The sequence below is a fragment of the Propithecus coquereli genome, unplaced genomic scaffold (genome assembly GCF_000956105.1).
Source record: "Propithecus coquereli isolate 6110/MARCELLA unplaced genomic scaffold, Pcoq_1.0 Scaffold71, whole genome shotgun sequence".
Lineage (NCBI taxonomy): Eukaryota > Metazoa > Chordata > Mammalia > Primates > Indriidae > Propithecus > Propithecus coquereli.
This window is the reverse complement of record NW_012153174.1, coordinates 13,545,189-13,565,158: the sequence shown is the minus strand read 5'-3', so window position 1 is coordinate 13,565,158 and position 19,970 is coordinate 13,545,189. Positions and strand designations below refer to the sequence as shown.

The 19,970-nt window shown below is 40.5% G+C and overlaps 1 protein-coding gene across 1 annotated transcript in view; it reads left to right on the top strand.

Moving 5' to 3' along the window:
* The first annotated feature begins 10,949 nt into the window (after positions 1–10,949).
* Positions 10,950–19,970, top strand: part of TCEA1 (transcription elongation factor A (SII), 1) — a 42,435-nt gene continuing 33,414 nt past the window's right edge. Inside the window, exon 1 of the mRNA XM_012661452.1 lies at positions 10,950–11,299. Coding sequence (XP_012516906.1) covers positions 11,237–11,299 — 63 coding nt within the window. The 5' untranslated portion in view covers positions 10,950–11,236. The remainder of the gene's footprint in view (positions 11,300–19,970) is intronic.

The window sequence follows — 19,970 nt, the reverse complement described above, 5'->3', positions numbered from 1 at the left end:
CTCTCTTAATGCCCAACGAGAGACTCAATTTGGCCAGAGGGCACCCATAGCCGGAGCAGGGCGATGTACAATCAGTGTGCTTTTCGTAAAAAGAAAGGACATTGTAAAGAACCGTTGCCCCAAAATTGCAAAGGGCTCTAGGTAACAGGAAACTCCCAGGAGGCTTTGCTTGTTTTCCAAGCAAAGCTGATGAGTAACCCTCAAAGTATCGCTTATATTTATTCAAAAGAGCAAATAATATCTTTTGTAACAATAAAAATAAACCCAAAGCAAATGACCTCAGACCTTCTGCCTCAATAATAATTTTCATTACTGCAGTGTTATCCCACATTTATGATTCTGCCATATGTTTAAGAGATCCAAAGTTCTACCTACCAACCAATAATTAGTTTGTTCCTACCTGTGTTCAAGGTTCCAGATATACAAATATGGTTTCTATCCTGAAGCTCATAGGTTAAATATAACTAACACATAGGATAATTAGAAACATTACTAATATATGAATATAAACTGATGCAGTAAAAGTGCTATGGAAGCTCAGTAGGGGGATAGACCACAGAAATAAGACTTTGCTGGAAGAGTTCCAGGTTTAGAAAGCAAAATAGCATACAAAAAGAGTGGTGACCTTGTGGTATATTGAAGAGTAAGGAGGCATGTAATAATAGCTTTTACATCCCAGAAGAGAGGAAACCAGAAAATATCCCCATTTTAGAGATGGGTAAATAGTGGTACAAAATAATTTAAAATTTATTCAAAATAGCCAACTGTATATGATCCAGGTCTTCTGGATTTTGAATCACAGTTACTGCTTTTTGGCATCTATCTACCAAACACTTCATAATGCCCTGAGGTTTCTTAAAATGTGATTGCTTTGTCCTTTAATTTTGATGTAAAGATCCTCTACTTAAATATGTAAGTACAAACCAAAGTTATTTTTTTGTTGATTTCTTACCTAATTTCAATGTACCTTGTTCGGCATTAGTATTAAGTGTTTAAAAAAAACCTAGAAACTAAGAACAGAGTTTGAGAAATCATTCCTCATTTTTAAAGAATCAACTCTAAAGCAGTTATTCGTGGGAAAAGAACTAAAAGCCATAGGAGATTCTGTAGAAGCAAAGAAGTTAGAGGTTTATGGTTTCAGATCTTAAGTAAATCCATTCAAGATTGATTATACTATCAGATCTAGAAGAGTAAGGATTTAGTGACTTCATTTCTGGTAGTTACCATAGAAAAAGTCAAGACAGTCCTCATAAGTGGAGCAATAAGAAGCCCAAATGTAACTCTGTAAAATTATTCGCTGAGGTAGTGTTTGTGCAAATTCAAAAGTGCCATGGGAGGGAATAAATAAATGTTAGAAAAAGGTAAAATAGGGCTTAGATCTTACTTTCTCCATTTTAAAAATGAAATTATTTCAATTGTAGTAAATTTAAATGAGACTATGCATATGTATAAAAAAATAAATAGTGCTTTGTGGAACTCTAAAAAAAAAGAAAGAAACTCCCAGGAGAGCAAATGTTTTTTTTTTTCAAGTCCAGAACTCAGATGATGATGGAGGGGGCCCAGAGCCCTCTGCCTCCAAATATCCCCATAGGAGCCCTCAGTGAAATTGACAGCAGAGATTGAATTGGCGCCAAACTGCATGGACAGAGGCGTTCTAGGGGCACTTCCTCCCAGCTGCACACAGCCCAGGAGCCAGACAGGAGTGGTGGGGGAGAGACCAACAGTGACGAAGCTGTAGGCAAGCAGTGACTGTCCTCTTGACTATGAATGGTACTCAGTCACATTTAAATGGCAGGATCCTGGGACTGGAGTGGCCTCATGGGTTTGAAAGGGCTCTCCTGCCCTGTTTGATGGGAGCTTAGCAGGACTTTTCAGAACTTGCAACTGGACATATTTGCAAACAGCAGGTTACTTATCTGGGGTCCCTAAGAATGGTGTCTGGATCCCAGACTTTGGACTGATGGCAAAGCCCTTGTACAGGGCCCTTAAGGGGACAGATATGGGGCACCTGATCTCAACCAGAGACAGACTGTCAAAATGCCTTTAAAAATCTAAAACAGAGTCTTATGACTGCCCCCACTTTGGGGTTGCCTGACTTGCAAAAAATATTTGAATAATATGAAAAACATGAAATGAGCCTTGCAGTCTTTGTACAGATGCTGGGAGACATCCCACGGCCAGTGGCATACTTGTCAAAGCCACTGAACAATATTGTGAAAAACTGGCCCCCTTGCCCCTGGGCAGTAGCAGCTACCTGGGAGCTGTTATCAAATACTATGTCTGTTCTCAATCCTGCCACCCTGTTACCAGCCGAAGTGGAAGAGCCTTTGCAGCATGACTGCTTAGAGGCTCTGGAGGCTGTCTGTCCTAGCAGGATGGATCTGTCAGATCGGCTGATTCCAGAGCCAGGTTGGGATCTTTTCACTGACAGGAGCAGCGTTATGGACAATGAAGGGCTGGTTATGCAGTGATCACGACAATGACACTGCCACCTGGGATACCCTGGATAGATTTAGATCTCCTTTAACATTAAGACGGGGCTCTGACACTTGGGATTGACAGCATAGCTAAGTGGAGACAGAATTCTCATGGACCCTTTCGCCTGCCCAGGGCCGTGGTTCGGCCTCTAATGGGGCAACTGCATGAATGCACATGTTAGAGGCGTGATGCCTTAACAGATGTGGTGGGACCTCACTTAAGAGGACCCCGTTTGCAACAAACTGTGTGCTTGAAATAATCCAGAGGCAGTAAAGCGACCTGCTGCACAGGGGGCCCAAAGTGTGGGCCTCCCCGCCTCTTAATGTGGGCAGTGTCACTCAGATGCCTAAACTTGTATTTAGTAGATACCTTTTCAGGTTGGGTAGAGGCTTATCCTACATGAATGGAAGGAGCGTCTGAAGTTGCCAGAATCCTTCTGAAAGAGCTCACTCTGATATGGGCTCCTAGCAGGAGCTGCTGGCCTGGGACAGGGCCTTCAGCAAGTTGCTATGCACATACGCCAGCACAGCGCAGGAACAGGCCTCGGAGGATGATGGGACGATGGGCATCAGCGGTGCAGGGAAAGAGGCCAAGCGGATGGAAAATGGCATGCTGGTGATGGACGCCATGGGCAGGCAGCTGCAGAGACAGCTCAGCAGCTCCTCCACCTACAGTGAGGACATCAGCAGGCACCCCATTGTCGACAGGACCCAGGAGCACACTCCACAGAGCCCTGGGTGTTTCACAGGAGTAATAATGGACCCTCCTTTGTAGGAGGGGTAATCAAGCAAGTAAGCAAAGCCCTACATCTAGAATGCAACTTGGCATAGATGCAGGAAACCCATCTAAAGTGGGATAGACTGTTGCCACTTGTCCTCCTCTGGATAAGGGTAGCCCCTACAAGCAGGCTTAAGTTAAACCCCTAAGAAATAGTTTACGAGAGATCCTTGCTAGCACCCAAGGTAAGTATGGTAATATAACCATGAGTAAAGAAAGCAGAGTAAAGCAACATGTCAAGCGAGTGGAACAGATACTAACCACTGTGCATGAGCTTGCCTCTTTCAGGTCCCTGCCCCAGTTGGAAGCAGAGATGTGAAAGGGACCCTATGAAGTGCCTGTAACAACTCATGCCTCATTGAAATTGTCAGGAGTAAAAGCCTTGGGTCCTCCATACCACAATAAAGAGGTGTCCCATGTAAGAAGAGGACCCAAGGCCCCAATCGATGGGCCAGCCTTTAGGCTATCTAAAATAGCTGTTTAAGATGAAGGAGAAATGAAAATGTTGATACGTTTGCTAACCTTTCTTTGGTTGTTTGTTCTTTTTATAGGACGGAGAGACAACTTGTTAGTAAGGATTTCCCCTGGCTATCGCCTCTGCTGCTGATCTGTCTTGCTGCTGGGTTTGTCATCCTAAACCTTGTTGGGTGCAAGTGTTCCTGTATATGATTTCTGAATTTGCAGAAACCAGTCACTTGGATCACCTACAGGACGCACCAAATAGTTTTGCATTTAGACGTCCCACGTTTCTTTCTTACCCAGCCCTGTATCTTTGCAATGGCATAAGTATAAAACATCCATCTAAAACATCGCCCCAATTCAGCAAGAAGTAGCTTGGTGACTATGTCGCCCCTCCTCCCATGGATATGGAAGGGTAAAATTGACAGTGGGGAATATGAAACAGAGGGAACAGTCTGAAGAAAAAGCACAAAAATATTTTCTGTCTTTTTAAAACCTCCCCCACTCTTTTTGGGAATTGAAACCCGAATCTCTGCCTCGGGCCACTGGTCGGGAGGCGTAGGGGGGTGTCCTTCTTTGTACCACAGGAGAGGGCTCAACAGAACTATCCCAGCAAAGGTCTGGGCTGAGGTCACGGGATTGTCTTTGCCAAAGGTAGGATGGATCAGAGTCATCAACTAAGGTTAAACAGCAAATAGCCTGAAGCTGAAAACCTTCCCCTTAAAAGCTCTGTATTTCTGTTTATTGTTAGGAAAATCAGTACTATAAGTCGGGAGTCTGCCATTTTCCTCATTTGATGGCAAATTATTAAATCTCCCTCCCCTTTTCCTCAAACCACTTGTCCTTGTTCTTCTGATGTGGCCTCGGGGACAAGTGCTGAACTTTCAGTAACAGTCACAGAAGATAAAATGGCTTCAACCACCGGACAACTAAGTAAATGCTAACTCAATATTCTACATAATTTCTGTTTAAAATCATAGTTTTTAATTTTTTTTTTTCCAAGACAGGATCTCTCTCTGTCTCCCAGGCTGGAGTACAGTGGCACAATCACAGCTCACTACAACCTCAAACTCCTGGGCTCCAGTGATCCTCCTGCCTCAGCCTCCCAAGTAGCTGTGTATACGATCGCACCTGGCTATTTTAAAAATTTTTTGTAGAGATGGGAATCTCACTTTGTCGCACAGGCTGATCTTGAACTCCCAGCCTCAAGTGATTCTCCCACCTCGGCCTCCTTAAATGCTGGGATAACAAGCATGAGCTGCTGCACCCAGTCAATAGTTCTAAATTCTTAAAGGAATTATATTGATCATTTTATTGAAGCTTAGAGGAAATTAGCCAGTTTAGACTCCCAGATAAATGTCCTCAGCCTATTTTGCATGTCTGCTCAGCCGTCTATTAGACATCACCAACCTAACTGGCCCAAACTAAACTCCTGGATTTCTCTCTCGAGTTTGTTCTTCTTGCAGTCTTTCACATCATCTCTTTCTTGACAGCAGGAACTTTGTTTTGTTCACTGCTGTCTGCTGAACTTGGAATGATCCTGGCCCATGGCAGGCACTCAGTATTTGTTGGATGAAGGAGTGATTGACTATTTCTATGAACGTTATTTAAAATTAAACAAAATTCTTACTTCCCTTCAACAAAGGGTCACTCATCAACTAGTTGGTTTTTCTTAAAATTTTACTTTTTCTCCCTTTCACATGTTGAATTGTCCTTTACGCATTGATCATGCAAAGCATTCAAAATTCTGTTTTAAGGAATATGATGATGACATGAGTTCACTTCCTATAATGGGCCTATTTCCAAGTACCAGCTAATAACCAGAACCAACACTGTTTTACCGATAGGCAAGTGACACTTCATTGAGTAGTCACAAATCTCCATTTACTTGGCAGATATATTGAATGAAGAAAATCTCTTTGAGTGCATTTACGAACTCCAGTAGTGACTATCCTTATGATGGAAAATATTCTTAATACATTTCAAAGTGTGCCTTTATTTGGAAGGGCTTTATTTAAAAAAATATGGATGCTGTAGGCTATTTACTGAGTGCAGTGCTGAAGGCATCTAGCACACAAGGGAAAAGAGGGCAAAAGTAGCTGGAGTCAGTTGAAGAGAGACTAGAGGAGAGCAATAGAAAAATCACTGTTTCTGTAATCTATCGCTTAAAAAAATACACACACACACACTAAAACACAGTGGATTACAACAACAACAGTCATTTATTTGCAGTATCAGCTGGGGTGTTAGGTTGTCTGGAGGAAAACACAATGGCCTCATTCACACAGCTGGCAGTTCATGCTGGCTGTCAGCATGGGGATGTGGGACATGTTGGCTGGAACAACCAGACCTCTCTCCACATGGTCCCAGAGCCTCTCCATGGGGCCAGCTTGGGCTTCCTCTCAACAGGGTAGCAAGGTTCCAGTAAGGAGCATTCCAAGGGGGCGACCCCAGTGGAGTACAATAAATAGGTCGAATAGAAATCTGAAAAGAAATTAGAAAATATTTTGAGACAAATGAAAACAAAAACACAATATACCAAAACTTAAAGGATGCAGTGAAAACAGTGCTCAGATGGAAATTCATAGCTGTAATAGCCTACATTTATAAAAAAGAAAGATCTTAAATCAATAACCTACCTCTACACCTTAAGGAATTGAAAAAAGAGAAGAAAACTAAGCCCAAAGCTATCAGAAGGAAATAGTAAAGATTAGATTAAGTATAAAAGAAATACAGATTAGAAAAACAATAGATGGAATTAATTACACCAAAAGTTGGTTCTTTGAAAACAATCAACAACACTGACAAATCTTTGGCTATGCTGTCCAAGAAAAAAAAGAGAGAAGATTCAAATTACTAAAATCAGAAATGAAAATGGGGACACTAGGGACCTTACTGAAGTAAAAAGAATTATAAAAGAATACTATGAATGATTGTATGTGAAAAAATTAGATAACCTAAATGAAATGAACAAATTCCTATAAACACAGAAATTGCCAAAACGGACTCAAAAAGACACAGAAGATCTGAACAGACCTGTAAGAGAGATCGAATTGGTAACCGAAACCTCTAACAAAGAAAATCCCAGGACCAGATGATTTTATTCATGAATTATAACAAATACTTAAAGAAAAATTAACACTAATACTTCTTAACTCTTTCAAAATCAAGAGGAAAGACTACTTCCTGATATATTCTCTGAGGCCCATATTACCCAGATATCAAAGACATACAAAGACAAATACAGGCTACTACTCTTTATCAATATAGATTTAAAAGTCCTCAAAAAATACTAGCAAACCCAATGCAGGAATATATTAAAAGAATTATACACCATGACCAAGTGGAATATCAGGAATTTAAGGATGGTTCAACATATGAAAATCAATTATTAAAATATATCACATTAGTAGAATAAAGGAAAACATGATCATCTCTATTGATGCAGAAAAAGCATTTGACAAAATGTAACACCTATTCATGATAGAAACACTCAACAAACTATGAATAGAAGGAAACTTCCTCAATATGCTAAAGGCATTTATGAAAAACCCGCAGCTAACATCATACTCCATTGGGAAAGACTGAAAGCTTTCTCTCTACAATTGGAAACCAGGGAAGGATTCTGAATTTCAACACTTCCATTCAACATTGTAATGGAAGTTCTAGCCAGAATAATTAGGCAAGAAAAAGAGATAAAAAGCACTCAAATTAGAAGGAAAGAATGAGGCTATTTCACAGATGAAATGATCTTATGGAGAAAATCCTAAAACCTGTTAGTGCTAATAGATCAATTCAGCAAATTTGGAGGATACAATATTAACACACAAATATCAGTTGTATTTGTACACATTAGCAATGAACAATTCGAAAATGAAATTAAGAAAATAATTCCATTTATAATAACATTTAAAAGAATAAAACACCTGGAAATAAATTTAGCCAATGAGGCCAGCAAGTTACACACTGAAAACTACAAAATATCATCAGAAGAAATTAAAATAGATCAAAATAAATGGAAAGACATCCCATTTTAAATTGGTAGAATTAATATTGTTAAAATGGCAATGGTTAACCTTCATGACCTGGACTTGGCAATTGCTTCTGAGGTTTGACACCAAATGCACAAGTAACAAAGGAAAATAGATGAATAGGACTTTTATAACATTTAAAGGGTTTATGTATAAAAGGTCACTATCAAAAGAGTGAAAAGACAACCCACAGAATGGGAAACAATGTCTGCAAATCATATATCTGATAAGGCTCTAGTGTCCATAATGTATAAAGAACTTTCACAACTCAACAACAAAAAGACACCCCAGTTAAAAATTGGGCAAAGGACTTGAATAGACATTTCTCCAAAGAAGACATACACAAGGCCAAAAAATACATGAAGATATGCTCAACACCATTAGTCATTAGAGAAATGCAAATCAAACTCACAATGAGATACTACTTCACACCCACTAGGGTGGTTAGAATTTTAAAAAAAGGGCAAACCCAAAACGGGTAACCCTAGTACACTGCTGGTGGGAATGCAAAATGGTGTAGCTGCTGTGAAAAACAGATTGGCAGTTCCTCAAGTTTAAATATAGAATTACTGTATAACTCAGCAATTCCACTTGTAGGTACACACTCAAAAAAACTGAAAACAGGTGTTCACGCAAAACTGTTAATGAACCCACAAAGGGGGTTCACTATTGCTCGCTGCACAGAAAGCCAGTTACTGAGACAATGAGGATTGTCAAGGAAGAAAGGATTTATTACAGTAGATGCCATCTACTGGAAGGGGTGGTACGCAAATCCGCCTCCCTCCCAACAGGGTCAGGGTTTTTTTCTGAGGCAAAATGAATAATGCATGAGGGGAGTGAGTGTGTTTGGGGTGGAGTGCAGGGCATGCAAGCGCAGTGAGAAATCATGCTAGTACATATGTCCTATGACCAAAAAATGGCAGATAACTCCCTCCCAGGGCAGGGATTTTTTTTTTTTTAATTTCAACATATTATGGGGGTACAGATGTTTAGGTTACGTATGTTGCCCATGCCCCCCCCTTCCCCCCTAAGTCCGAGTTTCAAATATGTCCATCCTTCGGGTGATGAGCATTGCACTCTTTGTGTATGGAAATACTCGTCCCCTCCTCCCTCCTCCCCCCTCCCCCCCAGGGCAGGGCTTTTAATGTTATAACAGGCTAGGGTTTAATATTGCTCATTCTTTCAGCCTTGTTTGCATGCTCAGTGGGTTCTTGGGGCAAGGTCTGTGGTGGAGTATGGCTTACCTTGTCTCCTCCAAACAAACAGGTGGTGTGAGGCTTTGTAGTTATCTCATGGCTACAAGGAGGTTCCGCCATTTCTGGGAAAGAAACTCAGGAGAGAATGCATTAGTGTAACAGAAAGTTACAAAGTTCTGGTCAACAGATCTTACTGGCCTGGGAACTACAAGGAAAAAAATCTATTAAAAATGTTTTCTTGCTTCACCATTATATAGGGACCCCCTTTGTCTTTCATTACTTTTGTTGATTTAAAAACCAAGTTGTCTGAGATCAACACTGCCACACCAGCCTTCTTTTGGCTTCCATATGCTTGAAATATTGTTTTCCACCCCTTTACTTTGAGTCTAAATGCATCCTTGCAGGTTAGATGCGTTTCTTGGAGACAGCAGATGCTTGGCTTGTTTTTTTTGCTTATGGGGCTGGTTACAAACCATGTACAGGAATGTTCATAGCACCACTATTCCTAAGAGTGAAAATGTGGAATAGTGAAGGGCTGGTGGAAATAACTCTTATGCCCATTATTTGATGAATGAATAAACAAAATGTGGTATATGGTAAACCCTGAAAACAATACGCTAAATGAAAGGAGACAGTAGTAAAGGTCACATATTGTATGAAGCTATGTCTGTGAAATGTTCAGAATACTCAAGTCCATAGAGACAGCAGATTAGTCGTTGCCAAAGGTTGGAGGGAGGAGGGAATCAGAAGTGACTGTTTAATTGGTACAGGTTTTTTTTTTTTTTTGACATGATGAAAGTTTTCAGAACACTTTTGGAAACTATCTAGTGGTGATGGGTGTACAACATTGTTATTGGCTGAAATGCCACAGAATTTAAAATAGTTAAAATGGTAAATTTTGGGTTATGTGTACTTTACCACAGTAAAAAAAAATTAATCAACTGATTGGGGGGAAAAAACCGAAAGGACAGGATAATTAGAATAAGTTGTATAAATCCATAACCTTAAAGGAAATTTTTTACATGCTTATTAACTGATGCATTAAGCAGACAGCAAACAGGGATATAAATACTGCAGCAATACATTTCTGGCTAATGGGCTTATACGGAACCCTGTATTTGTCTTACAGAATGCAAAATCTTCTTCAGGACACGTAGAATAGTTACAAAAATTGACAAGACAAATCTCAACAAATACCTTAGAATCAATAACTTCCCAATCATATATTCTTACCAAAATTTAAGCTGCAAATCAATAATGAAAAGAAAATTTAAAAATGAAAGGCAATAAGCAAAATAAAGAGAAAGGGAAACGATCCAGATCCAAATGATTCTTCCTTCCAAACAAGTCAGACCTAGGAAAAATTTGTCACCTCAGTACAGAAAGAACAAGCGGTGGGTTTTAATAATAATTCAACTTGGTGTGGGGTTTATGACTGCAAATAGCATGAGTTAGTAGTAAAAGGTGTAACTGGACAAAGACCTTTTTAAGGAGCCTACGCTCTCCACTATTTGTGTTCGTGATCACAACTCTCACGGACGTCAGTTCCTCGCTGTTCTTCAGAAGCAGGTGAGATGCATTGATTGCTCTGATCAGGTTTCTCTCAACTGCTATTCAACCACTCGAAGCGCTAAGACCAGGATTGGCTCTCATCCTCCACGAGCTCACGAACAATTTGACTCTAAAAAAGGAACCGCTCAAAACAATTAAATCCGTGCCTAGTGGGCTATATAGCGGATGGGGGTCCGTGTTTCCCGTAGCCGTCTACCACGGCGAGCGAGCTTGGGTTCCCACAGCGTTTAAAGCCCGCCAAAGTTCCATTCTCCGGATCCGCCTCCGTTTCGAGCTACTGTGGGCCTCACTAGCTTCTAAACCGCGGAGCCGTCCCGAGGGACCTGGGGCGGAAACCCCAGCCTGTGCGGGGCCGGGCCCAGAGGCGAACCTCTACCACCCACTGGCAGGAAGCCGGCCGGACGACTACCCCACCGCCCGCTCGCCCCTGCTGAGGCCGACGCCCGCCAGGCGGAAGCCTAGGCTCGTTCCTGCCCGACAATCTGCGATCGATGGGTAGTGCCTGCACGGTGCGCGCGGAGCTCGATTGGCGTCGCCTGCGAGGGGAGGAGCCTCCACCGCTGCTGCCGCGGCGGGCTTGGCTTGTGAGGAAGGGCCTAGGCCCGGGCCTGCGGTGTTGGGGCTTGCAGAGAGCCGGGGCTTGCTTACTGCCGTCTCCTCTGCCCTAGCTTCGCCCACCTCCCCTTCCCAGCGGGCTGGGCGCGGGGACGACCTGCCGGAGCCATGGAGGACGAGGTGGTCCGCATCGCCAAGAAGATGGACAAAATGGTGCAGAAGAAGAACGCGGTGAGCGCGGCGGGCGGCGCGGGCCGGGAGGGAGGCCGGGCGGTGGGCCGCGGGCCCGGGCCGAGGGGGCGCCCCCGACCCTTGCTCTTCCCCGGTCCCCTGCGGCCCTCCCACGCCGGCAGCCGGGCGGCAGTGCCCGCGTCCTCCGGGACAGCGTCCAGGCCGAGGGCAGGCGGGCCGCGCGGCCACCAGCAGCAGGACCCGTTCTTGGTATTTCGAGGTCCCTCCTTGTTGGTACAGCGTGATAAGTCGAGTAGGGAATCAGGGCACGCTCTCCTTTCATTTTAAACTTTCGTAGTAGTAAAAGCTCGCTAATTCAGCGTAAGAATTGAAGAGTGCAGAAAGCTCTCGCTATTTGAAAGAATGCACTCTTTTCCGTGATCGGTGGCTAACTAGAAATAGCACCAAATAGAGGTTTGTCATCACCTTTAGACATCAGACTGATAAAATGAAACGTAAAACTCCTGGATCTTATTTTTGAAGAAGGCTAAATAAGTATCCACTTGGGTATCTCAACTACACTGCATATTGTGGCAGTCTCTTGGCGAGGTACTAAGCGTTTTTAAAAAGTTGAACTTGTCAGGTCGTATGTACAAAAGAACTATGCCTAAAGCACACGCACTAAGTAGCATGTTCTTGGAGGTGGAGTAGACAAATGTCGTTGCTGGGTACTAAGTGGTTTACAGTTAATACCAGTGGCATTTTCTTGTTATCGATATGTGTTTATGTGAATATGTTCTCTTGTGGTTTGTTCGAGGTCATGCGACCACTTTCTACAGTTTGTCCTGTGTATGTCACTTGCTTCAGACTCCTCTGTTTTCAGCTAAACTTTTATGATTGTCTTCACCTGATTTGTTCCACCATATTCAGCATATTTTCACCATCAATAAACCAGGAAGAATTTACTGCCATCTATGAAATAAATTCCACATCAAACTAATGTGAAAAGGGATGCTCTGATTTGTGCCACACTGTAGAGTTAATAAAGCTTGTCTGTCCAAAATTCTTTTGTGACTCACAACAAAGCTATGGGTACATAAAGTGTATCCATTTTACAGATTAAGAGACTGAATCAGTCAGAGAGATTAAGTACTCCTGCTTAAATTAAGTACTAGGTAGTTTGGACAAAGCCAGAGCCGGGTTTTCTACTGGACAGCATGCTTTACATTTGACAGCCAGATCGGGAATGAGTGTTAACATTAAGTGCTCACGACTTCAGACATTTCTGTTTCTTTTTTTTTAACAAGTGCATTGCTCAGCATTGAATTTTATACCCTCTCTGTTAATATGTATTTGCAATTTTTGCCTTTTAAAATATTTCCTGTGCCATTTATTTTTCCTATTGATAAAGACCTTTCATTCCCCATGGCGGGTGATGTGTTATGGTTATTTGATAGGTTGAACATTTCTGTTATTTTGTTTAAACTGGAAAATTTTCCTCTCTGCCTGGAGTTCCCCAGACTCTCATAGTAGAAGCTCCCAGGAAAAAAGTCATTTGGTAACTTTTTTCTCTAATTTAGGCTATAATGCGTATCCTTTAATCACATAAAGCTTTAGGTGTTTGTTTCTTTCTTTCTTTCCTTGTAATAGTGATTTCTTAAATTGAGTAATTCCTTAGTGGGCAACTATGGAAAAGACAAGTATGTGTCTGCAGTTCTCAAATTAGCAACAGATTTTCAGATCTTTAGTAATGGGTCTGACAGAGAATGACCAGAAACTCCACAGATAATCCCCAAATCTAAGTTTTCTGTTAGTTTAAAACTTTGCCGACATGGAAACTTACCCCCCCAAAAGAAAAGTAAAACTGACTGGTTCTTTTACTTTTTTCCTTCTTTTTCATTTTCCTGTCTTCTAGAAATTCAGACAGGCTGATGAAATACAGTGAAAGAGGAATGGTCAGAATGACACTCCTTCCCTCTCCTGGAAGTACATAATTAACCCATAAATAGTTTTCTGAGTGTTCAATAGTTTAACCAAAGTTGTTTTGGGGGTTGTAGGATTGTGGTAGATTTGTTTCTCTTTTTTTCTGTAGTTTTTACATTTTCTCTCATGAGTTATTTTAAAAATAATATTTCTATGCTATGAAAACAAACTAAAGAGTAATAGTTGTCGTCTTAATTGACAAACTTAAGTGCTGTTGTTTATTATCATTTTGTTTTAATAAAACTGTAGGTGTACCATTTATTGAGCCAGATATTCTGCTAAGTACTTACCTACCTTATCCCATTTATTTCTCAGACAGCTTTGCAAGATAAAAATAAGGAAACTAAGTATTTAGAAAGTTAAGTGAATTGTCCTAAGCCAAATAGTTAGTAAGTGGCCAAATGAAGATGTGAATCTAAATATGTTTTGCTCCAAAGCTAGTACTACTGTGTTAAGCTACCGTGTTTCTCTAGAAGACCCTTGCATCTGGTTTTGAGTCAAGCCTGGGTACGATTAGGTGAATGTAAAACCAGGAAATAAGGGTCCATACTTGATGTTCTGGGGTGGGCAGGTTTCTCTAAATACTCAGGTCAATATCTTGACCCTGGTACTACCTAGAATGTTGTTGCATGTGTGTACTTGATGTCAGACAGTATTCTTAGTAGTTTTACAAGTGCACATTTCCCAGCCACGATGAACCAAAGGTAGTTCCAAATTTTTAGGTATTAGTTTGATTTTTACTTAACCTTTTTTCTTGTCATTTTGACTTGATGGCAAGAGCCAAGTCTGACTCCTAATGTGGATCCAAATCCTGGCTCTTCTGAACTCTAGCTGTGTGACCTTGGGGAAGTTCTTTAACATCACTAACACATTTTTCTTGATTGTAAATTGTAGATAATTTAGTAAAGATTAGGTCAATGTAAAATGCTTGCCAGTGCTTAGGCTGTAGTAAGAGCTGAAAAACAATAGGGGCTTGTCTTTGTAAAGGATTTATCTAAAAGGAGGAGTGAGACAAGAACTTAAAGTTTTGAAGTTCATGAAGAGATTTTATGGATGGTGTTGAGGTTTATTTTTTTCACTGAAGGCTCAAGGCTGAGTGGAATTAAATCACAGGGAGGGAAATTGAATTAGATTTTTAAATTTCCTAGGAGCTGGGATACCTTAAATGTTTACATCTCTGGCACAGTGGCTGGTGGCTCATGCTTGTAATTCCCAGCAGTGTGGGGGGCCCAGTGGGAGGATTGCCTGAGGCCAGGTGTACAACATATTTAGTGAGACCCCTGTCTCTACAAAAAATAAAATAAAATGAAATTAGCCAGACATGATGGTGCCAGCCTGTAGTCCCAGCTGCTTGGGAGGCTGAGGTGGGACAATCACTTGAGCCCAGGAGTTCGAGGTTGCAGCGAGCTGTGATCGCATCACTGCACTCCAGCCTGGGTGACAGAGCGAGACCTTGTCTTTAAAAAAAAAATAATAATTTACATTTCTCACTCTTATTATACCTGGGTTAAAACAGCCACAACAAAACTTTGATATCTGTATCAGAGTTAGATTAATTAACATAAATCAAAATTTAGAATGACTACACAATTTCTTAACAGCTTTATTGAGATATACAATAAAATTCACTCTTCTGAAGTCCAGTTGACTTTTGAATAATGCTGGGAATTAGGGACGCTGACGTGAGTCAAAAATCTGAGTATAACTTTTGACTCCCCCAAAACTTAATTACTAATAGCCTACTGTTGACTCGAAGCCTTACCAATAATATAAACAGTAGATTAACACATATTTTGTACATTATATTTGTTATATACTGTATTTGTACAATAAGGTAAGCTAGAGAAAAGTATTATTAAGAAAATCATAAGGAAGAGAAAATATTTACTATATATTAAGTGGAAGTGGATCATCATAAAGGTCTTCACCTTCACTTTGAGTAGGCTGAGGACAAGGAGGAAGAGGAGGAGACCGTCTTGCTGTCTAAGGGGTGGCGGAGGTGGAAGAAAATCCTCGTCTCAGTGGATCCTCACAGTTGAAACCTGTGTTGTTCAAGAGTCAACTGTTAATTCAGTGGGTTTTAGTATTTACAGATTTGTCCAACTATTACCATTCTAAATGGTAATAATTCTAATTCTAAAGCATTTTGATCACTCCAGAAAGAAACCCTGTACCTGTTAAGCAGTCAATCCCCATTTAACCCCCTCACCCCCCACCAGCCCCTCAAACTCCCCTGACAACGACTAATATACTTTCTGTCTCTGTATTTGCCTATTCTGGAAATTGTATATCAGTGAAATCATACAATATGTGGTTTTTTATGACTGGCTTCTTTCTTTCACTTAGTAATAATGTTTTAAAGGTAATCCATGTTATGTATTAGTACTTCATTCCTTTTATATTGCTGAATAGTACTCCACTGTAGTGTGGATATACAGTGCCACATTTTGTTTATTCATTCATCATGTTATGGACATTTGGGCTGTTTCTATTTTTTGGCTGTTGTAATGCTGCTAAGAACATTCCTGTACAAGCATTGTGTGGGTATATGTTTTGGTTTCTGTTGGGTGTATACCTAGGAGTAGAATTACTAGGTCATACAGTAACTATGTTTAACTTTTTGAGGAACTGCCAGACTGTTTTTCAAAGTGGCTGGACCGTTTTATATTCCTACTAGCAGTTTATGAGGATTCCAGTTTCACCACATCTTCACTAACACTTGTTATTATGTCTTTTTGATTATAACCTTCCCAGTGGGCGTAAAGCAATATCTCTCTGTGGTTTTGATTTGCATTTCCCTATGATTAACAATGTTGAGCATCTTTTCATGGCTTCTTGGCCATTTGTATGTCTTATTTGAGGAAATGTCTGTTCAAATCCTTTGTACATTTTTTTTTTTTAAGAGATGGGATCTTGCTGTGTTGCTCAGCCTGGAGTGCAGCAGCTTTGCACATTTTTAAATTGGATTATTAGTCTTTTTATTATTATTATTCATTTTTTAAAGATAGGGTCATGTTCTGTCACCCAGGCTGGAGTGCAGCGGTCCAGTCATGGATCACTGCAGCCTCAAACTGTTGAGCTCAAGCAATCCTCCTGCCTCAGCCTCCCTGAGTAGCTCCCAACTAATTTTTTTTTCATATTGTCATTGTTAGTCTTGCTCGGTTGCCCAGGCCTATTTGTCTTTTTATTATTGAGTTCTTTGTATTCTGAGTACTAGACCCTTATCAGATACGAAAATATAGTCTCCCATTTTATATGTTGTTTTTTCACTCTTAGTATAGGCCTTTGATATACAAAAGCTTTTAATTTTGATGAAGTTGCATTGATCTATTTTGTTCTTTTGTTGCTTGTGCTTTTGGTGTAGTGTAACTGCAAATTTGAGATGACATAGGAAAATTATAATTCCTAGTTTTATAGTGATATTAATGAGCTGTGATTCAAATATTTATAATTTAGTGTTTCCTTTTTTGAAAATTAAATAGCATCTTAATTTTTTTTTTTTTTTTTGAGACAGAGTCTGGCTCTGTTGCCTGGGCTAGAGTGCTGGGGTGTCAGCCTAGCTCACAGGAACCCCAAGCTCCTGGGCTCAAGCAATCTTTCTGCCCCAGCCTCCTGAGTAGCTGGGACTACAGGCATGTGCCACCATGCCCAGCTAATTTTTTCTATATATATTTTTAGTTGTCCAGATAATTTCTTTCTATTTTTAGTAGAGACGGGGTCTCGCTCTTGCTCAGGCTGGTCTCGAACTCCTGACCTTGAGCAATCCTCCTGCCTCATGGCCTCCTAGAGTGCTAGGATTACAGGCGTGAGCCACCGCTCCCAGCCAGCATCTTAATTTTGTAACCTTGAAATCTCATGATAAATCCTATGAAGAAGTGTTTGAGTTGATTGAGCTTAAATATGCTCACTTAAAATGCTGGCATGTGGCTCTTTAAGAATATTTTTAAGGTAGAAATAAATAATTGTATAACTTGGTACTCCTTATCAACAATCTCCTATGTGTCAGGCCCTCTATTTTGGCAATTCATCTATGTAACGTTACTGCATTTGGATATTTTAACTACTCGAGGTCGGTCTATTATGCTTATTTACAAATAAAGAAGTTGAAAATCGAAAAGGGCAAATAACATTCCCAAGATCTTGTGATTAGGAAATGACAGATCATAGATTTGACTCTAGATCTGTCATATGTATAGACCATGTTCTTAACTGTAAATCTTTTATTACGCCGCCTTTATGTCTCCTTGAGGAGGGCGATGTATGTATCCTATGCAATCTTGTATATATTGGGTGCAAAGTACAAGTGTGAACACCATGTTTCATGAAAGCACTTATTTCCATTAGCAGGTAGGAGCATCAACAGTGTAATAAAATAAAGTAGTGTGATAGCTGTAATTTGTTTTTCAGCCAGTACTATGAACTAAATCTGGCTCTGGAAGTTAGAGTCTTGCTTTCTCTTGCATCATCTATAGGAGATGCTACAATCTAATAGACTTGACATTTAGAGGGAAGTGATGATTGGAGAAGGGTAAAATAACAGCTTCTTGTTTATTCATGCTGTTCACCTGAGTTCACAGAGCAGAACTAACCACTGCTAGACCAGTGGAATGGAAAGAGCAGAGGTGTAAGGGTCAGGAGACTAGTTTTTCTCCTTGCTGTTATATTACCCACCACTATGACGTTGGGCAAGTCACTTTCCTTTTCTGGGTTTAGGTTTCTTTATATAAAGGTTTGGAGTAGAGGCTTGAAGATTACTGTTTGTTTTTAAATTCCCTGAAGTCAGAAGGGGTTTCTGTCTTGCTCACTGCTGTATCCTCGGTACAGAGCAGAGGTTGGTACGTAGTGTTGATGAGTGTTGTTGAAAGGCAATAGAGTGTAATTTGACAGAATTGGGGTAGCTTTCACCTTTTCAAGCTAGTAATTTTATGACTTTGTGCAAATTTCTTAACATATCTAAGCTTTATTCCTTATCTGTAAAATGAAGATAATAGATTATCTGCTTTCATAGGGTTTATTGTGAAGATGGAATGAGATAATCTATATGAAGTATTTAACATAATGCATGACACATAGTAATATTCGAAGTCTGTTGTCACTGAATTGATGTGTGATTGTCTGGTTTTTGCCAGTTTGATTCAGATCATCATAATTGTTTATTTCTTAACCTTGAATAAAGTATTTATCTTACTTGGTTAGAACACAGTGTGATTATGAGAAAGGTCATAGATTTATCCTATGAGTGTTATTTAACTTTTTCTTCCTGCCATAGCCTGTATCTCTAAACCCAATCTCAGCAAAGAGATCTGACTAGAAAGAGAAAATAATGGAATTAATGCAAATCTCTAATTGCCTCTACTGGGAGTGCAACTTAAACTGTCACATTGCTGATATGCTAGAAAAATTAACTTTTTGTGTGACAGATGGCATTATATAAGCCATGGAGACCCTGCCCTTATTTTTGGTGTTTTTTTTTTAAAAAAGAGACAGAGTCTCCTCCTCTAGTGCCCAGACTGGAGTGCAGTGTTCTGATCATAGCTCAGTTCAGCCTTAAACTCTTAGGCTCAAATGATCTTCCCACCTCAACCTCCTGAGTAGCTGGGAATACAGGTGCGTACTACCACACTGGCTAATTTTTAAAATTTTTTTGTGGAGACAGGGTCATGGTATGTTGCCCAGGCTGCTCTCTAACTCCTTACCTCAAGCATCCTCCTTAGCCTCCCACCTGGGCCTCCCACAGTGCTGGGATTACAGGCATCAACCACCATGCCCAGCCCTCCTGTCTTTTTTTTTGGTGGTTCCTCATGCTTTTTAAGGAACTCTTGAAAGTGTGGTTCTTTATCTTCCTTTCTAATTGATCCTTGATCAGAAATTCTGTGAAGCTGTGGGTAGAAGAAAGATGTCTATGGTAGATAGAGGATGCAGGTCCATTTCTGCTGATTAAAACCCTTAGGGTCTGATATATTTAGGAATTCCGAATTTTTCAGATTTTATAAAGATAATTTGGTACATACGTCATATATTATTAATACATAATAGTATCTGGGCAGTTCTCAGTAATCAGATATTACCATTTCTGTAGTGAAATGCGTATTTCACATTAAGTGGGATAAATAGAACATATTAATTATTTTAAAAAGCTTTACATATGTTGAGATTAGGTTTTGCTACCGAATGAGTTTATTAAAAACTTATGAGAAGCCTGGGCAAGGTGGCTCATGCCTGTAATCCTAGCAGTTTAGGAGGCTGAGACGGGAGGATTGCTTAAGGCTAGGAGTTCGAGACCGGCCTGACCAGCCTGAGCAAGAGCGAGAACCCTCTCTACCAAAAACAGAAAAAATTAGACGGGAATGGTGGTGTGCTCCTATAGTCCCAGCTACTCGGGAGGCTGAGGCAGGAAGATCGCTTGAGCCCAAGGAGTTGGAGGTTGCAGTGAGCTATGATGACACCACTGCACTCTAGCCGGGGTGACAGAGCGAGACTCTGTCTCAAAAAAAAAAAAAAGAAAGAGAGAAAGGAATACAGTGATACTGTGAAAATCTTTGCTTGCTTCTTCCTTTGGGGTGCATAAAGTGTGACATGCTCTGGGACTTTCTGTTTTTCTGGGATATGCTGTGTTTCATTGATTTGTAGGGTGCCTCGTTTTCATATTTTAACATTTTATGATAGAAAGCAGGGTGTGTTGCACTTATCACTGGAGAGATGGCTGTTGTGGTGTACTCTCGCAGGCAGAATGTCAAGCCTAGCATCA